The 17,658-nt window shown below is 40.2% G+C and overlaps 3 protein-coding genes across 4 annotated transcripts; all 3 read left to right on the top strand.

The window, feature by feature from the left end:
- The first annotated feature begins 598 nt into the window (after nucleotides 1-598).
- LOC119486353 (ceroid-lipofuscinosis neuronal protein 6 homolog) lies at nucleotides 599-7,034 on the top strand. The gene is made up of 7 exons (XM_037766418.1): nucleotides 599-706; nucleotides 857-955; nucleotides 1,038-1,226; nucleotides 2,115-2,170; nucleotides 3,355-3,480; nucleotides 6,257-6,385; nucleotides 6,588-7,034. The coding sequence occupies exons 1-7, from the start codon at nucleotides 608-610 to the stop codon at nucleotides 6,733-6,735; spliced, it is 846 nt and encodes a 281-aa protein (XP_037622346.1). The 5' UTR covers nucleotides 599-607; the 3' UTR covers nucleotides 6,736-7,034.
- A 1,194-nt stretch (nucleotides 7,035-8,228) lies between these two features.
- LOC119486377 (calmodulin-like protein 4) lies at nucleotides 8,229-17,583 on the top strand. Of its 2 annotated transcripts, none has more exons than XM_037766464.1 (4): nucleotides 8,229-8,298; nucleotides 12,989-13,129; nucleotides 15,712-15,900; nucleotides 17,396-17,583. In XM_037766464.1, the coding sequence occupies exons 2-4, from the start codon at nucleotides 13,063-13,065 to the stop codon at nucleotides 17,491-17,493; spliced, it is 354 nt and encodes a 117-aa protein (XP_037622392.1). In that variant the 5' UTR covers nucleotides 8,229-8,298; nucleotides 12,989-13,062; the 3' UTR covers nucleotides 17,494-17,583. The 2 variants fall into 2 exon arrangements, with proteins under 2 accessions (XP_037622392.1, XP_037622391.1); XM_037766463.1 differs by lacking the exon at nucleotides 8,229-8,298 and adding an exon at nucleotides 11,657-11,786.
- On the top strand, nucleotides 10,310-12,363 carry LOC119486321 (nuclear factor 7, brain-like). Its single transcript, XM_037766364.1, has one exon. It carries the CDS (start codon nucleotides 10,389-10,391, stop codon nucleotides 11,781-11,783), a length of 1,395 nt encoding a protein of 464 aa, XP_037622292.1. The 5' UTR covers nucleotides 10,310-10,388; the 3' UTR covers nucleotides 11,784-12,363.
- Nucleotides 17,584-17,658: the final 75 nt, after the last annotated feature.

The following is a 17,658-nucleotide window of genomic DNA, read 5'->3' as shown; positions in this document are numbered from 1 at the left end:
TTGAGATGTTTCACCAAATAAACACAAATATCAACCTCATGGTAGCGCTAGAGGAAAGGTTAGAGGATAATTAAAATCAGTAGGATTCATCCTCTGGGGAACTTGAATATCTGAACAAAATGTTGTGCCAATCCATGTAGTAGATGTCGAGATATTCCACAGGATAAATAAAAACCTTGATGTGATTGTGGCGATACAAGAAAGATCAGAGGATCATTAAAGTTAGTAGGATTCATCCTCTGGGGAACATGAATGTCTGTGTCCTACAATATTCACTGAGCTGCTAATACTCTGCAGAGACATTTCTTCATATTTATGTACAATCTGTTATTTGTGTCATGTTTTTATTTTCCCAGTTGTAGAGATTTGGTGTTTTAATAAATGTTCGTATTTCAGCATCACTACGTTTTGGTTTCTTTCCCGAGCCACTAATCTCAGACAAATCCCATCATGCATTTCAGCGTTTAAGCTCTCCTTCACAGGACAGTGCGTCTCGAAGGCAGTCGGAGTCGCTGGTTACATAATTAGCTGCTGCTTTATTAAACCAGACGCCGGCTGAAATGTTCACATTAATCCGTCTTCTTCGTTCTGCAGCCGTTCTGTGGAGATGGAGGCGGTTCTGTCGAAGCCTCGGTTCCAACTGGACCTCTGGCTCGGCTTCACCGTCCACAATTGGATCCTGGATGTGGGCCGGCCTGTTGTCATGGTAACAGGATGATAACTAGTGTCCATTCTGTGGGCCTACTGTACTCCTCTATGGAGGATCATTTCAGCCAGAAAGAAACTGCAACTGTTTATATCTCTATATAGAGGGAGAAATAAAACTTTGAATCTGTGATGCCTAAATGTTTTGCAGCTCGTCCTCCCAGCAGACTGGTTTCCCCTGAATCGTCCTGGCGTTGCAGAATACCTCCACATCTTGTACAACATCAGCACGCCGCTCATACTGCTCAAAGTAACAGAGACACAACACACACAGAGTAATACACTCCTATGAAGATGCTTTTCACATCTCAATCACACATCTGTTCTTACAGATGCTTGAACGCAGCCCCAGGACATTACCCCGCCCCGCCATCCACCTCGGCATCATTGCCGTTGTCATGGGAACCAGCCTCCACCTGGCGGCCGACTCCATCACCCGACGGCTCCTGCTGATTGGCTACCAGCTGCACCTGTCGGTCAGAGAGAATCCAGTCATGAGGAACCTGAAACCGTCCTCCCTGGTGGGTTCCTCTGGATCTGAATCAGCACATTCATACATTATTATTCTGCTAACAAACGCTTTATTATTTTGTTTGTTTAGTGAAACAGTTTTTCCTTTATTAGTACACTTGATTTATATCTTCTGTGTCTTCTACTTCAGTTAGTGATCTCATACATTTCCCAGAATGCCTTTCAACAGCCATCTGAAACCAGGTTTGACCTTCTGCTAATGGTGAAACAATCAATTAATCAACTAGTCGATCAATGAAAAGTTATTTTATTTTAATTATTCAAACAATTTAGATACCAAACATTTATCTTGACATAAAAAATCTTAACTCACGGTCCACTGACTAGATTTTTCTGGGAGCTTTTCCAGAACCTAAATTAACTTAATGGGTATTTTAGAAGTTAAAAAAAAAAAAAAAAAATGCATTTTTTTACCAATTAAAAAAATAATTGATAGATAAGTCAATGGCAAAAATAAGTGAAAAATAAATTACATATACCTGACTCATAATTTAAACTTTCACCCATGTCACACATGGAGGGCGGAACCTGGCAAAATAAAAAATAAATGAATAAATATTACATATTTATTAAGAAGCAAAGTCACATTGCAATTTATTTCCAATTATTTCCAATTTACAACTACAAATATATTCCTGATGCAACCTCGGCCATGTGGGAAATTAACAACTGAAATTGAATTTGTGTAAAGTACAAAGTGACCTTCCTGTGAGGAGCACATGACAGGAATAAGAAAAACACACGACCACGTGTATAACACAACGGACTCACATGCAAAACCAAGGTTTTCTCCTTTAAAGACACGATACAGGAGGATAACTGTTGAATCTATCTCTGATAAAGTCTTTCAGAGTGATGAATGTTATTTTATTTTGCAGATCGATGCCTTTGAGCTTCTGTTTTACTTTGACGACACTCTTGGTCATCTGATGTGGTAAGAAGACCATATAAAGCTATGTTTTACTGTTCATTTCATGGTTTATTTGATGTGTAACTTATTTGATTCTATATCTTATATTCATTCAGTACACCAACACGTCATGAAATCAACTGTAATATAATAAAACATATAATCCCTGTAAATAGTTCCAGTCACCTTTCTAAAGTAAAAGAAGATTCTTACGTCAGAAAACACTGAAGGGTATATTTGGTGATATCTCTCAGTACTGTCTGACTTCCTCTCTGTGTCCCTCAGCTCCAATCCCATTGGCTCCTAATGAACATGTAAATCTTTAGAAATACAAATATATAGTTTCATTTTTTAAAAAGGCTCAGTAATTCCCTAAAACAGCGGCTCACTGTAGGGTTTATCTAAAAGAAATTTGTTAGGGGAACTATTTTTAGTGGAGGATTAATCCACATTAGTATGGAGGATGGTACCTGCCAAAATCAATAATAAATGAAAAAATAAATGACTCAATAGATAAATAAATTAGTCAATAAATGTAACAAAATAAATGTAGCCATTAATTTATTGATAAAATGTGACATAAATTGATATTTCTGTGTTAATTTGCTTCTTTATTTATCTTTGTATTAATTCCCCTATTTATTTTACTTTTCTGTTAAATTTTTCCTTTTATATATTAATGTATCTATTCTTTATTAATTTTTAAATGTATGTATTTATTTTGCGTTTATTTATTTTTTAATTTAATTTTTATTTGCATTTATTTATTTATTTTTGAATTTAGTTTTTATTTATTCATGTATTTTTTTACTTATTTTATATTTCCTTTTAAATGCATGTATTTATTTATTTATTTATTTATGATTTTCCCTTTGCATTTCACCCCGTATTTATTCCCCTTCTTTTTACATTTCTTTATGCATTTCTGCCTCATTATGCAAATGAGGAGCTTGTCACTCTCTAAGTGGATTAATACAAAGTCTGTTTGATGCTAAATCTAAATCTGATCGAAAGCTTGTCAAAGTTCACAGAGGAGAGCTCCCAGTGCATCCTGGGTAAAATGTACAAAGAAGGAACACTTGAGGACATGTGGACCTGACTTGGTTAAACCAGAACTTTAAACTGGATCAGTATTTGGGTCGTGACCGATGATGTTTCACAGGTCTGTCGTTAAAGGAGCGTTTGTCTTTCCCTCTTGTCTCCTCCAGGTATGTTCCTCTCTTCCTCGTCCTCTTCCTCTTCTTCAGTGGTTGTTTCCGTCACAGGAGACAGGAGGAGGAGAAGATGCCGCTGGCAGCGTGGATGCTACTGGCCCCCAGCGCCGCCTACTACTGGTCAGACTGGTTTATTACTACATCACACAGAGAGCCACTGGTTCAATCCCTGTAAGAGTAGATATATCTGTGTCCTGTTAAAGGTGCAGATCAGTGACTTCATAGTGAATCTGTGTGTTTCATCTTCATCTCACCAGAGGAAACCTTACCGTACATTACGTAGTGAAACTCTCCCACAGTGAGGAACAGATGAGGGGAGAGGTGATGAAGAGCATGAATCTATTAGTTTGTGTAGTGAGCTGTGTGACTTGACTTTGGTCCATTAACATGCAGAGAGTCTCTCATCCAGACAGACGTCCAGCGAGGACGACAGCAGAGAAACAGATTAAACTCTTTGTTCATCAATAGAAACACAGCAGCTCAGAGGAGTCGACCGGCTCCCTGTTGAGACAACAAGAACACAAACAAGAAAAAGACATTAAAAAGATTATGTTAGACGAGCTGTGAAACTATAATCAGGCTAGTCACCATGACGTGTGCTGTGTTTTCATAATTACATTATACAGCTCATACTGGGATGTATGAGTCCCCGTTCAATATTATTGTGAGACAATGGGCCCCCTGGAACAGACATGTAAGAGCCCCCCAAACAAGTCACCTAAACTCAAAGAGTGTCAAAGAGTCTTTTAGTCATTGTAGTCCTTTTTAGTTGTTTTGCATCTACTTTTAGCCATTTTATGTCTCTATGTGGTCGTTATTTTAGCTGTTGCATCTTTTTGTGGTGGTTTTGCATCTCTTTTTAGTTATTTTGCATCTTTTTGTGATTGTTTTACACCCGTTTTTAGTTGTTTTTAATCTTTTTGTGGTAGTTTTACATTTATTTTTAGTTATTTTACATCTCTGTGGTAGTTTTACATCTATTTTTAGTTATTTTTTGCATCTTTTTTTAGTTATTTTGCCTCTTGTTGTGCTGTGTTTTCATAATTACATTATACAGCTCATACTGGGATGTATAAGTCCCATGTTCAATATTATTGTGAGACAATGGGCCCTCTGGAACAGACATGTAAGAGCCCCCCCTGTCTACATAAGAACAAGACACCCAACCTCAAAGACTACTAAAAGTCTTCTTTTAGTCATTTTGCGTCATTTTTAATAGTCGTTTAATGTTTATTTTTAGTCATTTTGCGTCTCTGTAGTCATTTTGGGTCTTTTGTACTCGTTAGGTGTATGTCTTTAGTCTTTTGTGTGTATTTTACGTCATCGTTTTGCATCTCTGTAGTCATTTTGGGTCTTTGTAGTCATCTGTAACACCACTGCTGCCAAACATCACAAAGACATACAATTTTCTTTTTCTTTCTCTCCACCACCTGTGATGTATTTAATTTAGGGATGTCAATCGATTAAAATAGTTATCGCGATTCATCTCAAATTAATCATACACTTTTTATCCGTTCAAATGTACCTTAAAGGGAGATTTGTCAAGTATTTAATACTCTTATCAACATGGGAGTGGGCAAATATGCTGCTTTATGCAAATGTTTGTATATATTTATTATTGGAAATCAATTAACAACACAAAACAATGACAAATATTGTCTCCTTTCCAGTGTAATACAGGCCTGTACAGATAAACTACACTTGGATTACTATATTAGGAAAATGTACTTTATACTGTAAGTCAGTATGTTAGATAGAAACAAACCACTGGTTCCTGGTTTTAAGTTTATTTGTGTTTTACAGTGGACAGCCTGACTGTTGATCCAGCAGGTAACAGCTGAACTGAAACTGTAACTATGAACAACACACCTGAGGCTGTGTGTGTGTGTGTGTGTGTGTGTGTGTGTGTGTGTGTGTCTCTCAGGTGTTAGTAATAATTGATTAGTCGTTCTCAGGTGTTGCTGACTAATTACTTTACTCAGTGAGGACAACACTCAGGGATGAAAAGCAGAATTCAACAACCATGTCGAGGTTCTGACTGCTTTTGACCTTTAAATACAAACTATGTACCATCATCACGTTATTGCTTCAGCCACTATGTTTATGTTTAGAATTTTTATGTGATCAGAGCGGCTTTCAAAATCAAATTTCAATATTGGGCATTTTCAAATTTTACACATGGAGGCATTGAATGTCCGGAAAAGTGTCAAAATAAAACATGAATGAATGTTTGTTTCCATCCACTCCTGTTTTTTCTCACGTTTCATGTCTCTTTGTGGTGGTTTTACCTCTCAGTCATTTTGCATCTTTTTGTGGTGGTTTAACATTTATTTTAGTGATTTTGCATCTTTTTGTGGTGTGCTAAAAGTGGCCTTTTCCCCCAGACGAGTAAGCAAGCTTTAAAAATTGATTTAAAACTCTTACCGGTTAATTTGTTTAGATTACATTCGTGATCTTTGGTGGTGAATGTCCTTACATAGCTTGACCAGCTATTGCACTCCGCCGTGCTTCCGTTGCTGTATGTCATCATTGTTTACAAACTGTAAAAGGGTCCAGATGTTGACGGATAAACAAACAATTAAGTAAAACACAAAACTAATTTCAGGACAATATTTTTCATTCATATACTGATTTTGCAATTTGAATGATGACTTTTTTAACACGATGAATTTTATGTTAAACATTTTGAGTTTCAGAATTATCATCATGTGTTAAACAACATCTACTGTTCTGTTCTGTTAAAACAGTCGACACAACAACAGAATCAACACGCGGTTCTAGTGAGCATCATTATTACTTCAATAATTAAGAATATATTTTAGATATTCTGGTTTGAACGCACAGTGGGGATTGAACCTGTGACACTGAACTAACCCTTCCTGTTTTCTCCGACCAGGTACCTGATCACTGAGGGACAGACCTTCATCCTCTTCATCTTCACCTTCTTCGCCATGACCGCCACAGTGATGCACCAGAGGAGGCGAGGCATGGTTCCCGACGGCAACGGCCTCTTCATGCTCTATAGGTACGCATGATCAGGTGCTCTTGGCTGCCCTGATGAGGATAGTTTAACATGTTTAAAGGTGCATGCTTCATGGACTACATTACCCAGAAATCTTGTGAGTGTATGTGTCAGGGAGGGATTAAAGTTTGGTTCTGCTGGTCACAACAACATTTAAAATCAATGAATGATTTGTTGATTCTGAATCTGTGTCTCTGGTTGCTAGTTTCTCAGCAGCTCTGTTCCTGGTGGCGGTTTGGGTGGCCTGTCTGTGGAGCGACGGCGTCCTGAGGAAGAAGCACCCCGGGCTGATCTACATCCCACAGCCTCGCGCCGTGTACACACTCCACCTCCGTCAGGACACCCAGACATAACAGAAAAAACACTTCCTCCAGCAGACAGAGCCGACTCAAGGTGTCACTTTAGGAACCAGACGCTCCAGATGTTGAAGGGACAGATAATGGATTTCCTCTCCTCGGGTTGTAACCTTCAAATGTTGTACTGGTAAAATGTTTTAAAGGTGTGATCACAGAGGCTGTGTGTGTCTGAGTGTAGCTGAAATAAATTCCAACATTTAAGCAAAGCTGTGTCACCGTGTACTGCAGGAAAATAATGTGTTTTTCAGGTATCACAGAGTTGGAAACGTCTCTAAATAAACAGCTTTTCACACTGAGCTTAGCCCCAAGCTAAGGGAGCTGTTTGCATCTATTTGTATTCATTTTGGGTTGTTTATAGTCGGTATGTGCATGTTTGTGGTTGTTTTGTGTTTTTTTTCTGCAACATTTTGTAATTAAGTCAGACCCCCTGACCCTTCTGGCCCTGGGCCTCATCCCGGTAGGTCTGTTCAGTACTCCATCCATGTACAGTACATACCGACTGTGCACAGTATGGACTTTAAACTTATCTTTATCTTTATAGTATGTTCAAGAAATGTATAAGAAGGGAGCTGTTAGGCCGAGGCTATAAGTAAGCTTTCACACTGGCACAATCCTACTTTCACTGTGAGATCACACAAATTCAGCCTAAGCTACTAAAAATAACGTTCCCATACAACTAAACTGCATTATCAATTACATTTGTGGGGAAACATATTTTCTGGCAGATTGCGTTTGTTTATAGTGTAGAGAGGAGGAGGACACAGGACTTCCACCATGGAGACCGCTGTTTGAGCCCAGTCTCACGACAGTTTGTGAAAAAGTCACAAAATTTAATCTATTTGATTCGTGTACGTAGAAATGAATTTACCTTTCTTTTTTCGTGACGCTCAGCACGACTTTCAACAACGTATTTTTAGTGCGTTTTCCCACGAATGTCCAACAACATGTGACGCAGGTGTCAATTTCCGCTCCAGTCTTTTCAAAATAAAACTACTTAGTTAGGTTTAGGAGAAGATCAACTTGGTTAGGTTTAGGCAACAAAATACTTAGATAGGTTTACAAAAAGATGGTGGTTTGGGTTAAAACAACTCCGGAAGTGCCGTAACTTAAGTACGGAAGTTATGTAACAAATAAACAAATTCTGACTTGTGGTTTCTTTCCATCAAAAAAAAAGTGAAATTCGTTATGTACACGAATCAATACATTCAATTTCGTGACTATTTCATAAACTGCTGTGCGACTGGACTGGATGTCACCAGTGTACACACTGAGCTGTGACAGCAGAGGGAGGAGGATGTGTCCTCTACCTGTCCGTCCCTCAGTGCCGTCCCTCCTCATGGATCCTCCATCCACTTCCATTACGTTCCTCATCTTACACCGACCTGGATCAGTTTCCCGAGCTGAACAACAGACCGACAGACAGACACAATGGTGAGATAATGACTGAGCCCTTTTCACCCACATTTCACCTGTAACCTGCTTTGTGCCTTTTCAACCTTCACTCATGATGTGTTCCTGCTTTCATCCAGGCCAAGTTCCTGACCCACAATCAGATTAACGGTAAGACTCTCATCTCTCATTTCAACAGTCATGACATCAGTGTTGTCAATGAATTAACTGCTTCAGTTAGTGGAATGAAAACAGACACTTTGCAGATGCTTTTAGTGTGATGGGGTTTCTTATTTGGCAGCACAGGGAAGACGTTCAGCAGTTTTTCAGAGATTATTTCTCCCTGACAGACAACCAGTGCTGGTATTTAATCAGACAACAGCGTTTTCCGTGTGCCTGCCTCCGTACAAAGCAGCACTTGTTCACGCAGTGATCTGTTGGCCGACTTCCTCGACCTGCTAATGTGATTAAATACAAAGGTTCTCTATCTCAACAGTTTTTAGCCCAATGAGGAGACGTTCACTCACATTACTGTCTCTGCTTGAAAGGAAACAGGAGTTATTGTGGCTTTGTTTCTGAGATATTCAACAGCTAAAAGGTTTCTGTATTAATAGATTGTCGATAGCCATGTTTCCACTAATGTATTTAATCGTGATTAATCGCATGATTGTCCATAGTTAATTGTGATTAAGACCCCCAAACTCAAAGACTACTAAAAGTTTACTTTTAGATGTTTTTCACGTGGTCGTTTAATGTCTTTTTTTAGTCGATTTGCATCTCTGTAGCCATTTGGGGTCTTTAGTAGTCGTTAGGTGTATGTTTTTGGTCTTTTGTGTCTCTTTTCAATCATTTAGCATCTCGTTGTGCATCTTTGTAGTACTTTTGGGTCGTTGTAGTCGTCTGTAACTCCACTGCTGCTAAACATCACAAAGATATTAAATGCTTATTTTCCTCTTTCTGCAGCCGCCTCTCCACCACCTGTGATGTATTTAAATTAGGGTTGTCAATCGTAGTTAATCGCAAATTAACCATTTTTTATCTGTTCAAAATGTACCTTAAAGGGAGATTTGTCAAGTATTTAATACTCTTATCAACATAGGAGTGGACAAATATGCTGCTTTATACAAATGTATGTATATATTTATTATTGAAAATCAATTAACAACACAAAACAATGACAAATATTGTCCAGAAACCCTCACAGGTACTGTATTTAGCATAAAAAATATGCTCAAATCATAACATGGCAAACTGCAGCCCAACAGGCAACAACAGCTGTCAGTGTGTCAGTGTGCTGACTTGACTATGACTTGCCCCAAACTGCATGTGATTATCATAAAGTGGGCATGTCTGTAAAGGGGAGACTCGTTGGTACCCATAGAACCCATTTTCATTCACATATCTGGAGGTCAGAGGTCAAGGGACTCCTTTGAAAATGGACATGACAGTTTTTCCTCGCCAAACTTTAGTGTAAGTTTGGAGCGTTATTTATCCTCCTTCATGACAAGCTAGTATGACATGGTTGGTACCAATGGATTCATTTGTTTTTTTCTAGTTTCATATGATACCAGTATCTTCACTCTAGCTTTAAAACTGAAAGACAGTAAAGTTGGTCGGGTCTCAGAGGGTTAAGACAAAAGCATGTTGTGTCAAATAAAGGCAGGGTGTCATACTAGCCTACTTTATGGGTGAGAATTACAACTCTGCAATTATTTAAAGATCTTGGCAGGTCCCTACAATCTTTAATAAAAGACCATAAACAAATGATTTCTATCTGAAAAATAGAAATCATACCCAAAAAGTTCAGTCAGTCCGAGTCCACCCAAAGAGCACCTGAGTGAGAACCATCCCTTTATTTCTAGCACCCTCTGCTGTAACCCTCCAACATCACGGCTCCAGTCACACTGAGCATGAGTCAGAACTCCACGAGGTCAAAGGGCTTCATTTAATATACCTGAGACAAACCAGGAAACAGGTTGTTATTCTGCCTCACTGAGACGACACACACACACACACACACACACTGAGAGACGGTCGATAAGATTCACCTTCAGACCAAAACCACCACTTCCACTGAGAGAGGACATCTACAGGAGGGAATACTGGTAATACTGGAATACTACCACTTCAACCAGCTGCTGAGTCCACAAACTGAACCAGAGATTAACAAGAACAAAGACTCAAAGTGAAAGTATCTTTCAGGGAACAGGGAGTGGCTGAGCCGTCTGCCTGCTGTGTTTTCAGCTTCACTCAGAGACTAAATGGCTTCCAAATTAGAGGACGATTTCTGCTGTTCTGTCTGCCACGACATCTTTAAAGATCCTGTCATCCTGTCATGTAGCCACAGCTTCTGTAAAGTCTGTCTGCAGAGCTGGTGGACAGATAAACACGTCCGAGAGTGTCCACTTTGTAAGAGAAGATCTTCAAAGAACGTCCTACCTCCTAACTTTGGTTTAAAGAACCTGTGTGAGAGTTTCTTACAGGAGAGAGCTCAGAGATCTTCAGAGGCTCTCTGCAGTCTGCACTCTGAGAAACTCAAACTCTTCTGTCTGGACCATCAGCAGCCGGTGTGTCTCGTCTGCAGAGATTCAGAAAAACACACTGACCACAGATTCAGACCCATCGATGAAGCTGCACGACAACACAAGAAGGAACTTCAGGAAACTCTGGAGCCCTTAAAGGAGAAGTTAAAGGTTTTTGAAGAAGTTAAAGTGAAGTTTGATCAAACAGCAGAACACATGAAGGTCCAGGCCCGACACACAGAGAGGCAGATTAAGGAGCAGTTTAAGAAGCTTCACCAGTTTCTAGAAGAGGAAGAGGAGGCCAGGATGGCTGCACTGAGGGAGGAAGAGGAGCAGAAGAGTCAGATGATGAAGGAGAAGATGGAGGCTGTGAGCAGAGAGATAGCAGCTCTTTCAGACACAGTCAGAGCCACAGAGGACGAGCTGAGAGCTGAAGACGTCTCATTCCTGCTCAACTACAAGGCTGCAGTGGAAAGAGTCCAGCAGCGCCCCCTGCTGGAGGATCCACAGCTGCTCTCAGGAGCTCTGATGGACCAGGCCAAACACCTGGGCAACCTGACCTTCAACATCTGGAACAAGATGAAGGACATGGTCTCCTACACTCCTGTGATTCTGGACCCAAACACTGCTCATCCAAAACTCATCCTGTCTGAAGATCTGACCAGTGTGACACGAGGAGAGGAACAGCAGCTTCCTGATAATCCAGAGAGATTTGATTACTTCTCCTCTGTCCTGGGCTCTGAGGGCTTTAACTCAGGGACTCACAGCTGGGACGTCCAGGTTGGAGACAGTACATGCTGGGAACTGGGTGTGTTAGCAGAGTCTGTCCAGAGGAAGGGAGTCATACGGTCTGGATTATGGACAATATGGTTCTATAATGGTGAATACAGAGCATACTCCCCATCAGGTTCATCCACTGTTCTCGTAGTGCAGAAGAAGCTCCAGAGGATCAGAGTGAATCTGGACTGGAACAAAGGAAAGCTGTCGTTCTCTGATCCTGATACTAACACACACATACACACCTTCACACACACTTTCACTGAGAGGATGTTTCCATTCATTAACAATTGGGAGGATCTCCCACTGAAGGTTTTACCAGTAAAGGTCTCTGTGACTGTAGGACAACAGAAATAGAAGGTGATCAATCAGTACTGAATTTTCTTCTCAGAGTCTTTGAGGAACATGTGACTGTTGTCCTGATGATGATGTTGGTTGTCATGGAGATGTGGATGACATCTACAGTAAAACTTTAAATAATTGAAGCTCTTGTGATCTGACCTCACTTCCCCGCTCTATATGTAAATTAACACATAGTAAACACACGGCTACTACAGCAGACGCTGTGATGTAACATTACAGGAATGTCAGTAGTAATATCCTACATATTTGTGAAATCAGATACATTTTATTAACATTTTATTAACATCAAAATTAATGGTTATTTTACTGGCGGTCATCCGGGACTTCCGTGCCACCGACACCACTGCCTTTATCAGGAAACAGCGGCGTACAGAGCTTCAGAGAGCAAGATTATTGATTATATCTTTAATGTGAAGTTTCTGTGTATTTGAACAGCAGGTTCAAACATTGATTTGTTTATTCATGTAAAGTGTTAAAGAGATTTTATTTTACATCATCTGTTCACTGTAATTCTTCATTAGAAATGAGATTAAAGCTTCAACTGGAAAATTAAAGTGTCTCATGAAGCAGAAAATGGTGGTGCTTTTGATTTTGATCTGATGTTATAACTAGATGTAAATGTAAAATATACTGTATATATATATATATACCCCCCTTCGAAATTGGACATTTTCACCAGTTTTTCCTAGTTTGGAGCGTTATTTATCCTGCTTCTTCACATGCCAGTATTACATGGTTGGTACCAATAGATTCATTAGGTTTTCTAGTTTCATATGATTCCAGTATCTTCTTACTAGTATCATGCGTTAATGCGTTAGTATCCCAGAAGACTAATATTTCAAAGAGGATTATCTAGAACTTCCTTGATCATCAGTCAATAATATGTTAATGTGACACCACACTGTCTGTACTGACGAATTAAGAAAGAAGCTCTCTCTGTGTTTATAATCTTCTCTTAAGGACTTTTTCATCCAGAATCTCATGGTAATACATGCTGTGTGTGTGTGTGTGTGTGTGTGTGTGTGTGTGTGTGCGTGTGTGCGTGTGTGTGTGTGTGTGTGTGTGTGTGTGTGTGTGTGCGTGTGTGTGTGTGTGTGTGTGTGCGTGCGTGCGTGTGTGTGCGTGTGTGCGTGTGTGCGTGTGCGTGTGTGTGTGTGTGTGTGTGTGCGTGTGTGCGCGTGTGTGTGTGCGTGTTGCAGACTTTAAAGAGTGTTTCTCTCTGCACGACCGCCAGCTGAAGGGAAAGATCGAAGCCCGGGAGCTGATCACAGTGATGAGATGCCTCGGGTCAAACCCCACCCCCTCCGAGGTCCAGCGACACCTGCTGAGCCACGCCACAGGTACACCTGGCTGACTGTCTGTTTGTGAGAGGTGATCTATAAATGAATCCTTGACTGACTTCTGTGCCATTATAAAGCAGGTATAACGGTATATAGGAGACAGCATCAGTTGCTCCAAAAACGACGTTTCTGTTCAAGTGACGGCTTCCTCTAGTGGCCGCAGTCATTAGGACAAGCGTAAAGGAGGAAGTCAGGTGATGTTATTATAGAAAGTCCACAGAAGGAGGAAGTGGGGGTCAACGAATCCTCATACAACGGTCCGTATTAGTTTTTATCATGTTTATTTTGTTTATAACTTATTTTGTATATTGTATATTAGTAGAATTTCAATTTTTTATTCTTAATTTATTCTAACATTTATGTATTCTTTTGTTATTATACTGTTTTGACTTGCACCAACATAACCAAAGCAAATTCCTAGTGTATACCTCTTACACCTGGCAATAAATACGATTCTGATTCTGATTCTGATTCTGATTCTGATTCTGATGACATCTTACGAAAAGTTATTCCTCATTTTTCACGTGTTTTCCTACGAATGTCCAGCAACACTTGACACATGTCTATTTACACTCCAGTCTTTTCAAAATAAATATCCGTCTTCACAGGAAACAATTTAGTTAGGTTTAGGAATAGACGGTGGTTTGGGTTGAAATAACTCCTGAAGTGCTGTAACTTAAGTACGGAAGTTACGTGACAAATGAATCAACATTGACTTCTGGTTTCACAATGGACCTGAACAGCGGTCTCCTGGTGAAAGTCTGGTGTTTTTAGACCCACCCGTCCAACCCGACCTCCTCACTACGCCGTGTTCACCGCTCTTTATACTTCCTGGTTTACAATTATGTGAAATCATTTTGTGGGATATATACGAATTACAGGCCTGTCGGGGTGGATGTGTTATCTGAAAGGCACCTTGGGAGTCGCAGTTGACTACTCTCCTTCAGTTTTTATTTCCACAGGCAGGTCTCGACAAAAAAATGTACCTTTCACTTGTCCAGGCACAAAGGTCAGTTGATCCGGTAAAAATGACAATAATTTACTTTTCTTCATTTTGTTTGCGAATGCAGAATTCAGAAAAACAAAAAGTTGAAAGCATCCACACAGCGGCAGCAGTGGCAGCCTGTGGCGGGCGAGAGGCACACGTCACATAAGCTGCTGATTTGAGTGGCACCACAGTGGCACTCTGTCGGCAGTTGAGAGACGCCTCCCTCGACTCGCTGTGAACTCGGCAGCTAAGTGACGGATACCTCACTGGTGCCGCCTACTGCCACCGTCAGTAATCACACTCACTGACTCTCCGGTAGCTCTTCCCGTCTCCAGTAAGCTCTGTTTGTCTCAAAATGTTATGATTGATTCAGAGTGAGAGCAGGTCACAGTTGTCTGGTGCTTAGCTAACGTTTTCATTTTCTAATGAATTACAGAACATTTCCCCTTCCAATTTGTTGTAACACACCCAGTCAAATTCATCTCTCCAGCTGTTTGAGCTTGAGTTTCTCTTTTTGACTCGTACGGTGCGACTGTAATGCAAGTCTTTCTTGGTGCTTTCCCTGACACCTGGCCGGGCTGCGGAGCCTTTAAGGAAAATCGCGGTTCTTCTGAGGTAAAATGTTTGAACTCTGAGCGGTTCCTACTTGGTGGAATAGCGACTCCTGATTGGTCAATCGAGGCATTCTGTGTTGGACAATTGCATTTGTTTCAAATCGGTATTCTGAGTGTCTCCATTTAACTAAATCAGTAGAAAAAGTTCTAACGTATTTATTACGGTGAAATTCTGGCAACCACACCTGCCAAAACAACACGATCATTTTTACAGTTATAACATTTTATAGACTAAATGATTAGTTAGTTGCAGCTAAAGTTTATATCTAAAAAATATACACAAAAGTCACATGCCACAGTGTGAAACAAGAAAGATCTGGCAGGTTTATTTCATGTCCTACTCTTATACAATTGATAACAATCTGTGTCAGATTTTACTAGTTATTGTTTAGGACAAGTCAATTGTTTAATGAATGTCTGATGAATCCTGGTGCTCGATTTAAAAAATAGATATCAGAGACACGTCGTCATCTCACATCTCAGCCCTGTCTCTTAAAAATTACGTTCCCATTTAACATTGTGAATTACATTTTGAGGGAAATATATTTTCTCTCAGATTACATTTGTTTTAACGTAACACAAATACGGAGGTGAATCTCAAACACAGTTTTCCTCCTGAAGATTTCCCCTGACAGCAGTAATATGTTCATTATATCTTTATTATGGTTATAATAATAGTATAAAGCCTCTGATATTTGACTTTCTCTTGTTATCTTTGTATAATACCTATTTAAGTAAGTCTGAAGGGAGATTCTGTGTAATTAGCAGCTCAGTTTCCAGTTTATTTAACATGTTTAAACTGTCACCATCTTATCTGACAGCACATTCAGTTTTACTGCTTTACTGTTTGAACAGTTTATTTCATATTCACTGTGTGCTAACTTTTCCGCCTGCAGCGTCCTCGTTTCTCCTGCACAGATCAATAAAGTCTCATCTTATCTGGTGACATTATGGCTGATTGGGCAGATGTCTTCCTGCAGATTGGGGAGGAGAGCTGGACTTCTCCACCTTCCTGAGCATCATGCACCGTCAGCTACAGCAGGAGGCGCCGGAGGAGGAGATCCTGGAGGCCATGAGGATGGCTGACAAGGAGCAGAAGGGCTTCATATTGGCTTCCGAGCTGAGAGCCAAACTCACCGGGCTTGGAGAGAAGCTGACTGACAGAGAGGGTGATTTATACACACCTCAACACACTGTTTCATCTCTTAGGATAACGTCATGTGGTCTGTCAGGTTTTTCTGGCGTTAACTTTGTGCTGTTTGTTTAATGTTCCATCATTTTAATCCTCTTATGAGAAGCTGCTTGGACGTCCACAACATTTAAGAGGTTTTCATCCAAGTCTGGTGAAAAACAATGAAGCTTCCAACTGAGGGATTTAATTCATTACCTCAGATTATTTAAACAATGTGAGGAAAGAAAGAAAAGGACATTTAGTCTTAGACAGTCGCACAAAAATACATTGCAAAAAATCTCAACATAAAAGTCTTAAATTCTTTTTAAAAAGTGAGAAATCTGCCAGTCAGGTGAAAATATTTTAAGAACTGAGCGTCTGTGTGTGTTGAAACAAAACAGCAGCTTTGGCACTAAAAAAACAAACAAACAAGAAAACCATTTCTACTACCCCTTAACGCTGACGGCCCAAACACAGGCCCTGGCCGCTATTTTGTCTCTCAGGGGGTATTGTGGGCTGCTTTCAAGCTAGAGTGAAGATACTGGTATCACATGAAACTAGAAAAACCTAAGGAACCCATTGGTACCAACCATGTCTTACTAGGTGATCAGGAAAAACCCTAAATAACACACCGAACTTACGCAAAATTTTGGCGAGGAAAAACTGTCATGGCCATTTTAAAAGCGGTCCCTTGACCTCTGACCTCCAGATATGTGAATGAAAATGGGTTCTATGGGTACCCACGAGTCTCCCCTTTACAGACATGCCCACTTTATGATAATCACATGCAGTTTTTTGAATGCAGTATAAATGTGTTATTTTGTCCTATACTAAAATAGTGTGTTTGAATATTTCTGCATACTGTGGTCCCTAAACAGTCTTGAATTACATAAATTGGGTATCACTGTGAAGTGTGCCCCCGGAAGTGCTGCTTGCGCCACCTATTGGCCACATGGTACCAAATTTGTCATGGTCACTCATACATCATATCTACACGTCCACCAAAATTCGGAAAAAGTATTTTTTTTCTGGCTTGTACCAGAGATGTTCTGTACCAAATTTGGTGACCGTTGCTCAATATATGTAGGAGGAGCAGCGGAAAAAAAACAGAATTGGACACAATTCAAAATGGCAGAAAATCTATCTCGACACAAATGGACTAGGCTTATATGGATATAATCGTTTAGACCCACAGAATTCAGGAAAAAATATTTTTGTTTCTGAGACTTACTGTTCAAAAGTTACAGACCAAAAGATAAAGTTAATTTTTATAGCGCCACCATCTGGCTAAAATGCACCAACTTCAACACTGCACATCCTTGGGTCCCCAGCTATACACCTGCCAAGTGTGAAGAAGATCAGATGAACGGTTCTAGAGATATGTGAAGGACACACACACACAGATTCCTTGTTTTATAGTTAGATGGCTCATCCTGAAAGTTACTGTTTCCTTAAACAAGCTTTGATTGACAGCTGTGTTTCTCTGTTGTCAGTGGACGAGCTGCTGAAGGAGGCGGGTGTTGGAGCTGACGGACGGGTCCACTGTGAGCAGTTTGCAAAAGCGGTGACTCGCTCCTCCACAAAGCGCTGACGTCACAAACAACATCATCACCGAGCAGCTCGCTAAAGTTTTTTGTCCTGTAAAAGTGAAACATCGTTTGAATAAACCTTCAAAATCTCACCTCTGTGTTGCTTATCCAAGTATGTACGCTCCTCTCCGATGTTTCCTCTAACGGAGAAACAGATGCCAAGAGAC

The sequence above is a fragment of the Sebastes umbrosus genome, chromosome 4, assembly GCF_015220745.1.
Source record: "Sebastes umbrosus isolate fSebUmb1 chromosome 4, fSebUmb1.pri, whole genome shotgun sequence".
NCBI classification, from domain to species: Eukaryota; Metazoa; Chordata; class Actinopteri; order Perciformes; family Sebastidae; genus Sebastes; species Sebastes umbrosus.
The sequence above is the reverse complement of the archived record's forward strand: the minus strand, read 5'-3'. Positions and strand labels throughout refer to the sequence as shown.

Bases quoted from the DNA above. Each gene is read 5' to 3' on its own strand.
- LOC119486353 (XM_037766418.1), top strand. From the start codon at position 608: ATGGAGGCGGTTCTGTCGAAGCCTCGGTTCCAACTGGACCTCTGGCTC. The intron at 707-856 runs GTAACAGGATGA...AATGTTTTGCAG, and splicing joins TGGGCCGGCCTGTTGTCATG to CTCGTCCTCCCAGCAGACTG. The intron at 6,386-6,587 runs GTACGCATGATC...TCTGGTTGCTAG, and splicing joins GGCCTCTTCATGCTCTATAG to TTTCTCAGCAGCTCTGTTCC.
- LOC119486321 (XM_037766364.1), top strand. From the start codon at position 10,389: ATGGCTTCCAAATTAGAGGACGATTTCTGCTGTTCTGTCTGCCACGAC.
- LOC119486377 (XM_037766464.1), top strand. From the start codon at position 13,063: ATGAGATGCCTCGGGTCAAACCCCACCCCCTCCGAGGTCCAGCGACAC. The intron at 13,130-15,711 runs GTACACCTGGCT...GTCTTCCTGCAG, and splicing joins CCTGCTGAGCCACGCCACAG to ATTGGGGAGGAGAGCTGGAC. The intron at 15,901-17,395 runs GTGATTTATACA...CTCTGTTGTCAG, and splicing joins GAAGCTGACTGACAGAGAGG to TGGACGAGCTGCTGAAGGAG.